Source organism: Dromiciops gliroides, chromosome 3 (genome assembly GCF_019393635.1).
Source record: "Dromiciops gliroides isolate mDroGli1 chromosome 3, mDroGli1.pri, whole genome shotgun sequence".
Taxonomy (NCBI): domain Eukaryota; kingdom Metazoa; phylum Chordata; class Mammalia; order Microbiotheria; family Microbiotheriidae; genus Dromiciops; species Dromiciops gliroides.
Genome location: NC_057863.1, coordinates 208,481,089 through 208,490,658, shown reverse-complemented (window position 1 = coordinate 208,490,658; position 9,570 = coordinate 208,481,089). Strand labels below are relative to the sequence as shown.

Here is a 9,570-nt window from a genome sequence, read left to right as displayed (position 1 = left end):
AAGGGCTTTGAGTACATGTCATATGAAGACAGGTTCAAGGAAATGGGCATGTTTATCCTGTAGAAAAGGAGGAAAGGGGTGGTGATAGAGATTGGGGGAGGTGACATGAGTTGTCTTTAAGAAGGTTTGTCATGTTTGGCACAAAGAACTGAACAGGAGCGACCTGTTTGCAAGGTGATAAATTTAGGCATGATGTCAGAAAACTTTCTAACAGAATCAATCATATTGGTGGTCTATGAAAGATGTTTCAAGCATGGTGCCTAGACTAATTTTCAGTAGTATATAAGACAATTCGTATAAATACATACCCTATGTCTCTCCTTGATTTTGGTGGTTGGAATGCCATTAAACCCCACTCCAAACCCCCAGCATTCACAAATCAACAACACATGATCTGTGTTATGTTTTTGTTTAGTTGATACCACCCCTTTCCTTAGCAGTATGCCAGAAAGAAAAGGGTAAGAACACGGATATATCATTTTTTGGGGGGGTGGGGCAATGAGGGTTAAGTGACTTGCCCAGGGTCACATAGCTAGTAAGCGTCAAGTATATGAGGTTAGATTTGAACTCAGGTCCTCTTGAATCCAGGGCCAGTGCTTTATCCACTGCGCCACCTAGCTGCCCCCTGATATATCATTTTTAAAAGGTTGTCAGTTCACTGAACAATCAACTAAAAGCTACTTTGCTGATACACTAATAATCATGTATTAGACCAAAGTCAAGCTTTAACTCTCTTCATTTCTGTCCAACTTATATAGTTCTATTTTCTTTGTCTTTTCCACTACCTGTTAACTTTTCCATTTGTCCTCCCAATGTAATTTTTGTAATTAGGGGAACCTGATTATTTTCTTTTTTCCATGGGCTGTGAATTTTTAGTTTTCTTGCCAAATATGCTAAGTTTCATAGTCATTTGTATATAATGGGTTTTCCCACAGCAATACACAGTGAAGAATTCCTTTTTGACAAGCCATATTGAGGTTAACTAAGTTATGATGTATTCTATTAGATAAATTTCATATATGGCAAATTGACCCTTTTTCTTAGCTAATATGTGATTTCACTGAGTTTATTATTATTCACAAAACAAGCTGCTTCCTTCATTTGTAAAAATAAACTTTTCAGAAAGGTTGAGTTAATATTTGAGTTCATTAATTACATTTTAGCTAAGTTATTATTGCTACTGGGATTCTTTGTTTGCTTAGATTTAGTGAAATTCATCTCTGGAAATCTTACATGTTGGATTATTAGGCCAGAATTTTAACTACATTGTTTAATCAGTTATCAAACAAATATCTCGAACAATTTCTATTCTGTTTTTCCATTTCAAATACCACAGGATAAGTAAAATTGATGGAAACTATTTGACAAGATTCTCTCCCATTGACTTTGCAGCCTAAGGCAATTCCAAATTCTGACATTACTTTTAATGTTTTTAGGACAGATGCTGTTGGGACCTTTAGTGCAAGTAGTATATCATCTGCATACATTAGCAACTTGTGAATCTCCATTTGAATATCCTTCATATCCCCATGGGATCTGGGTGATATTATAGCTCTAATGTCAGTATGAAGAGTAACAGCAGTAATGGGTACCATACTTACCTCCTTCCCCAATTCAGTAATAAGGCAGGGTGGGAGATTGTAAACCACTGATTTGAACCATATAAATGGGTTGAAAATAAATTGTGTTATCTGTTTATATTTGTCCCCAAAGCCAAATTTACCTAACACATAATACAAGTAGTCCCATTCAATTGCATCAAAGGACTTCTTGGCATCTAATATAATTGCTACTATTGGTTCCAATTCCTTTCTTGTATCCCAGATGAGTTGTATTAGCCTATGTAGATTATCTGATGCTTGTCTCCCAGGCATAAAGCTCACTTGAATCAAGGTCTATTACATTTGTGATTACTTTATTTAGTCATGTAGCAAGTGTTACTGCATTATTTTATATCTAAGCACACTGTAAAAGAGGATATTTTTCACAGTATTGCTAAAAAGGAGTAGCATGTAGTTGCCAGTAGGAGGTCATATGGGAAAATCTTAATAGTCTCGAGGTCTGCAGGCCATCAGATCCCCAAAACATTGATAATATCTACTGCTTTAAAAATGCAGTACAAGCTATTTAAATGCATTGCATTTATTCACACTCTATTCGTAATACTAAAGGCTTTTTAGCTTGCTGATGGTATATAGAAGTGAATGTGTTGGTAAGCAACCTAAATTTCTCTAAAGCTATTCTGAAAGTGACTCTGTGTCACAAAAAGTAATATCAATTATTCCTTGCTTTTCAATTGACACTTGCCAGGTTGCTTGAAATTTCCATCTTTTAATTTAGCATCTGTAGAGCATAGGTAGAAACAGAAATACCTCCAAGAGGGAATTGTGTTCATCACAATCATAAGGAAGCACATACTAATTTCAAATACTAATTAAACATCTTATACCTTGGAGTCAGGCGACTTCATATAAAAGAGGAAAACTAAGTTGTGGGGTATCAGAGGAAAGCTGGTGAGTAGTCCTGTGTTTACAGAAGTAGACAAAATGAACTTTATACTATTAAATTTCCCAGGAAATGTGTTAAGGCTTAATATCTATATTGAGAGTGGGCTTGAAAATGATTTAATGGGGGAAAGAGTTTAGTATGAAACTGAAGAATCAAAGTGAATTTTAAGAGCTTTCTCTGTGATCTATCCACTCAGTGTACACCTTTTCAGTAACAACCATCTAGTACTAACTAATTGGTACTTTTGATAGGGGGCCTATGGATAAAAGAGCCAATATGTAAATAAGTTATCATTACAAGTTTTTGTTTCAACCATGTTTTATACTAGACATACTAGCTTAGATTGACTGGCACCATGAGATGAGGAAGCATTTGTGTTGTAAGTAATTATTCTGGATGAAGCCTCAGAGAAAGGGATCTTACTAGGGCTGCTTCAAAATTTGAACTCTGCTATATATGCTTTAAAAAAAGGAACCTGTTAAATATATTGTGACAGATATGATGAGACAAATTGCTTACATTTCAATTACATCACTTTTTAATGTTTTAATGATCAGAGAGGAAAAAAGTCACCAACATATATGTGTAAGACATACACAGGCTCAAAGTATCCTTTAGTCAGTTTTTCATAGAATATGGTTACATTATTTCTTAATGGTGGTCATATTTGTTGGGATCGCTATAGTTTTTTTGGAAGAAAATAAATGTTTACTTGAAGATCCAAATTCAAAGCATACACATTCACAGTACACAGATAAATGAGAAAACCCATTTAACAAAACTTCAGGGTTTCTCTCAGTGTAATCAGCTCTCATTAGAATTAGATCTCTTATGTAACATATACGTGACATTAGACTCACATAGTGTTTTATAACCCACTGAAGTGAAAAGGCTCTCCTAGTATAACTGAGATAATCCAATTCTGTACTGCTCATTATGACTATAATTATATAACCAAACTCTACAAATAGTTTAGTTATTGAAGTTATTAGTCATTCTAGTTTTGTTTCAAGTATTTGCTTTATAGACTGCTTCACAGACATTATTCTACAAGCTGAATGTTGGAAGTCAAGTATATGCATGTGAATCTGTTGTTTTAAAGGCCTTCTGGCATAATTTACCCTTTCAATTTGTATTTTCTTAAAGTGAAAAAAGAGAAGAAGAAAACTGGTGTCAATAGAGTCGCTGACCTTTGCAGTTAACAGAAGACAGTCTTTACTCATAAACAAGCTGATAAATAAGAAACCTACCCTGCTGGCACTAGAAATAGTGCCACTTAAGAAAACAGATTCTGAATACCAATCAGTTATTATAGAATGTAAAATGCTCTGTATGTTTAAAAAAAGGTGGGGGGCAGGGGGGAGAAGCAACACACCTAGAAAATATTCAAGCTTAAAGGCTGTCATGGGAGAAATTTACCACATTGATAAAAATCAGGCAATTTCTCTGAGTGAAATATCATTTATTAAGGGAACACTGAACTCATTAGTGAAGGGATCTCTGGGCAGCCTTGTTTGTGACAAAAAGACCCTAAGTATGGGTTCATAAGGCTTTCTAACCTAGATGTATCTTCTTTCTGACTGGCCTGATAGTACATCATTTGGACCTCTGCTGGTGAAAGCAAGGCAATCCCAACTGGTGAACATTTTAATGAGGTGGTGAGTAAAGCGTTCTCAACTCCTCCCAATTACTTCACCATTGGGGGTCGGGGTGGGATAAGGCAGCTGAGGAAAGTAGGCTGATCATGAAACCTAGCTGCCTCTAGCAATCTTGGCTAGAAAAACCACCCCAATCAGGAGGATCTCCCTGGTTCAGCCTCCCCTTCATAGACCAGGTCACCCCAACTTTAATGAGGGGAAAAGGACAAAGAGACACGTTCCTGGGAGAGGACCTAGTTCAGGCTCCCATTTTGGTGGGGCCTAGCTGAAGCTGGTTAACAAGCAGATGCATTGGGGGTTGGGAGTGATCACCGAGACTGCTTGCCCTTTTAGTAGTGGGGTCTTTGATAAAAATATGAGGAAAAAGAATTAATATCGGGTAATATTAATTTCCCTCAAGGTTTAAACCATCAACACTTAAATGGTTAGACCATTTTGACCAACATAAATGTGCATTCTGATTATTTTAACTACAAAATATCAAGTAAAATCCAGCAAAATACTGGGCAAAATAAATATCAACTGTAGTCACTTTAAATAATTTTTACTGATATATTTCCAAGGAAAAAAGCCTCAAGTATAGATTCTATCTGAGATGATAAAATGCTAATCTAATAGACTTAAATTCCAAATACCTAGGAATAGTATCAGCATAATTGTTTACATAATCCTATATACAGATCATACAAAACAGAACAATCTGTTGATATGGTTTATAAAACATGTTCAGGATATTGATTTCTTTAATTTTGCTACAAACATTGGGCCCCAAACTTTACCTTTGTCTGGAAGCACCAACAACCCATATTCCTGTCCACTAGGAGCAAATGTGAAATCATGAGACCCTACAATGGCCATTTCCTTCATGTCCACTGGAATTATATTATTATGAGAATTTAGGATTTGATCGATTACATCATTGTTTTCTGCCTTGGAAAGGGTGCATGTAGAATAGACCAGTGATCCTCCAGGACGCAATGCCTTGATTGCAGACCTACAAGTAATCAGGAAAACACATACAAAAAGTTGGTTTAAATTAAAGGAAAACAAGAAACTATCAAGTGAAAAAATTAACAAAATGAAAAAATATTTCTTAAGTTGAGTTTTAGCTTTTTAAAAATAAGTTAGATTTTCTGCATTTTTAATTCTAGTGTAAGTTATACCTTAACATATTCTATAATTATTCCTCTTTTAATTTTTGAAATTAGATTAATATAAAAGTTCTTGTTTGGTTAATTCTACCATAATTCAATGTTCCTTTTGTTGAAACTGTTACAATTTCATATTATGTTTTGTTTTTTATTTGCAACTTCACCATTTTTCATCTTACAATATTTAACAAACATTTACTCAAACTATCCCAAATATATAGGCCTACAGTCAGGAGCTAGCTCAATCCAGCCTTTGAGAACCAATTGTTAAATTATTAGTACGAACATTTACCCCTCAGAAATGAGCAAATGATACAAATCAGACTTTATTTAATTGTGTTTTTTAAAAATTGTTTTCCTGAAAAAAGGCAGTGAGCTCCCAAACTCATGACACAATCGCTCCAAAAAACATCCAAATAACACCATAGGAAAATGCCCAGAGCAGCAAAACTCAAAGAACAATGTGCTGAAATGATCTTCTAACCAAGAACGGCTTGGAAGGTCAGAAGGAGGGAGCTGCTGTGCTGATACAGGAGTCGAGTCCAACCCCACAGTCACCCTGACACAGATCCAGTCTCAGGAAGGCCTCACCAGAGAAGGAGACCCCCAGAGCCTCTGAATCAGCTGAAGCAGTGTCGTCTGGAACTAAGCTCACAGTCTGGTGAGTGGGCTGAGCCCTGGGCAGGGGAGAGACTACAGGGTCTAAGGTGCTAAGTGCTAAGGCACAACTTGGATTTTACACCCCTGCTGAGAACCAGGAGGTAGGGTCAAGTAGAAGTGGCCCAGGTGGGGGAGGGGCACAGGCTCGTCGGAGCTAACAACCACAACACACAAAGCTGGTTGATTAGCAAGTTGATCTGGGGTCATCTAGGACCAGGAAACAGGCTGGGCGAGGGAAGAACCTGATTCTCCTTAAATCATACCACCTGGGACTTCTGAAGCTTGGGATACTGCAGCCTGGAAACACTGCCCCACTTTAAGGAGCTAAAAGTCTAGTAAAAGAAAGGCCAGATGAGCTGTCAGAGAAAGGTGAGGACCATAGAAAGTTTCTTCAGTAACAAGGAAGACCAAGGGGCACCCTCAGAGGAAGATGTCAAGATCAGGGCCCCTATATCTAAAGCTTCCAAGAAAAATATGAATTGGTCTCAGGCCATAGAGGTGCTCAAAAAGGACTTTGAAGATAAAATTAGAAAGGTAGAAGAAAAAATGGAAAGAGAAATGAGGGTGATACAGGAAAGACATGAGAAAAAAGTCAACAGCTTGAAAAGTCAAATGGAAAAGGAGGTACAAAGGCTCTTTGATGAAAATAATTGCCTGAGAATTAGGATTGAACAAATGGAAGCCAGTAACTTTATGAGAAACCAAGAAACAATAAAGCAAATCCAAATGAATAAAAAAATAGAGGGCAATGTGAAATATCTTCTGGGAAAAACTGCCGACCTGGAAAATAGGTCCAGGAGAGAGAATTTGAAAATTATTGGTCTACCTGAAAACCATGATCAAGGAAAGAGCTTAGACATCATCTTCCAAGATATTCTCAGGGAAAATTTCCCTGAAATTCTAGAAGAAGCAGCTAAAATAGAAATTGAAAGAATCCACCGATCACCTCCAGAAAGAGATCCCATAAAGAAAACTCCTAGGAATATTATAGCCAAATTCCAGAGCTCTCAGGTCAAGGAGAAAATATTGCAAGCTGCCCAAAAGAAAGAATTCAAGTACTGTGGAGCCCCAGTCAGGATAGCACAAGATCTAGCAGCTTCTACATTAAAGGACCGGAGGGCATGGAATATGATATTCCAAAGGGTAAAGGAAATGGGATTATAACCAAGAATCACCTACCCAGCAAAAGTCAGCATTATCTTTCAGCAAAAAAAAAAAAAAAATGGGACTTTAATGAAAAAGACTTTTAGATATTTGTGATGAAAAGACCTGAACTGAATGGCAAATTTGACTTTCAAATACAAGACCCTAGGGAACCATAAAAAAAAAATTGAAGCTGGGGGACATGCCTGGACCCATACAGTGGGCGACTGTCTTGTGTCTGAGGCCGAGTTTTGGCTGGGATCCCCCTGGGTCCAGGGATGATGATTTGTCCACTGTGTCACTTAGCTAGATGATAACATCTTTAGGGTTAAATTTAGGGGTGAAGGGAATTCACTGGAGGAGGGGGAAGGGCAGAAGTGAAATCCTACATGAAAGTAACAGGAAAAGGCTTATGGAGTGGGGAAAGAGATGGGAGAAGAGCAGGGCAGTAAATGAATTTTACACTCATCAGAAAAGGCTCAAAGATCTTAAACTCATCAGAGCTGCCTCAAGGAGGGAGACACACCCAACTGGGTGGAGTAATCTATTTAATCTGGGCAATAAATGAGCCTAACACTCATCAAAATTGGCTCAAAGACCTCAATCTCATTAGAATTGGCTCAAGGAGGGAATAATGTACACACTCAATTGGGTGGAGTAATCTCTATAACCCTGCAGGAAAATAGGAGGGGAAAGGGATAAAGAGAGAGGGGCAAAAGAAGGCAGGGCAGAGTGGGGGAGGGGACAGACAGAAGCAAATCCCTTTTGAAGAGTGATAGGATGAAAGAAGATGGATAATAGAATAAATATCATGGGGAAGGAAATAGGATGGAAGAGAAACAGTTAACAACAGTAATCATGAAAAAGCGAAAAGGGGGAAAATTGTACAAAAAATATTTATAGCAACTCTTGGTGGAGGCTAAGAATTGAGAATCAAGGGAATGTCCATCAATTGAGGAATGATGGAAAAAGCTGTGTTATATGATTGTAGTGGAATGGACTTGTGCTACAGGAAATGACAAACAGGATGATCCCCGAAAAACCTTGAAAGACTAATGAACATCGATGCATAGTGAAGTGAGCAGAGCTGAGAGGACATTGTGCATAGTGACAGCAGTATTGTTCAATGAGCAATTGTGAATGATTTAACTACTCTCAGCAGTGCAATGATCCAAGACAATCCCAAGGAACTAATGAGGAAGATTACTATGCACCCCTATAGAAAGAACTGATAAAAAGAACACTTGTGGATTGTACATATATAACCTGATTACGATCTTGTGAAGTGGGGAGGAAAGGGAGGGAGGGAGAACAATTTGGAACTCTAAATCTTATGAAAATGAATGTTGAAAACTACCCTTACATGTAAATGGAAAATAAAATAAATGTTTGTTGCTAAAAAAAAATTGTTTTCCTGTCTAGATTTAAGAAAGTGATGGGAAAAAAATGTTAATAAAGCAAATTAGCAAATTGAGCTTAACAGTGTCTGTGACACACTTTTTTCCCCTGGAGAGCTGGTTGTTAAACATTGAGAAACACACTACTCCCTACAATTAATTGTTTTTGAGGCAGCCTAATGATAAAAAAAAAAATGTCTAATAGAAATCCAACCTATATCTTTTTTATTACTCAATTGTCTGATTTTTCACTCACACTTGTGCCAGTAGAAATTTAATATACTGGTAATAGGTAGTCATCTATTAAGAAAGGGAACATCTGAAGTATATTGAAATTGAAGGCTGCTCATAGAGCTAGGACAAGCAGGTCCAAAGGTGTGTTCCCCCTTCCCCCCCCCAACCCATTAACAAGGTTGGTTAAATCATTTGTAAACTTCAGTTGAGTTTTCAGAACTCAGCCTCCTCACTCTATGGCCAAATGCTTCTGAGCAGTTAAGAATCAAGTCATTTAACCTCTGCCTCAGTTTCCTCAATTGTAAAATAGGGGTAATAAGAGCACTTAGCTCTGTGAGATTTTCCCCATCCCTTAAATATAAGTAATTTAACTGTGGTAAGAATCAGTATAATATGAGACAAATGTTAACTTAATAGGTCTAAGCATTCTCTAATTTTCTTTACTATGTAACCTGTTTCTCTTTATGCATGTTATGTTTCAACTTAGTCACCTTATATGGGTCATGTATCAGCTTTGTAGTGATGTCCCTTTTTAAAAGGAGCACTGTGGTTAGCTACAACTCTAGAAATAGTATCTTCTGTATCTTCTAAGCTGATGGAAACAATCAGCACAGAGAAAACATGACCATGTTGCTTTAGAAATACGCTTTAGAGGGGGCACCTAGGTGGCGCGGTGCATAAAGCACTGGCCCTGGATTCAGGAGGACCTGAGTTCAAATCTGGCCTCAGACACTTGACACTAGCTATGTGACCCCTGCCAAGAAAAAAAAAAGAAATATGCTTTAGTACTAATTGTTTCTCTCCTGTGATTAGTTGGCT

General features: G+C 37.3%; 1 protein-coding gene across 1 annotated transcript in view; it reads right to left on the bottom strand.

Annotated features, from left to right (window-relative positions):
* Nucleotides 1–3,044: 3,044 nt before the first annotated feature.
* The window catches only part of NSUN3 (NOP2/Sun RNA methyltransferase 3), a 44,022-nt gene continuing 37,496 nt past the window's right edge, over nucleotides 3,045–9,570 (bottom strand). Inside the window, exon 6 of the mRNA XM_043998230.1 lies at nucleotides 3,045–5,160. Within this exon, the coding sequence (XP_043854165.1) occupies nucleotides 4,893–5,160 (268 nt within the window). The 3' untranslated portion in view covers nucleotides 3,045–4,892. The remainder of the gene's footprint in view (nucleotides 5,161–9,570) is intronic.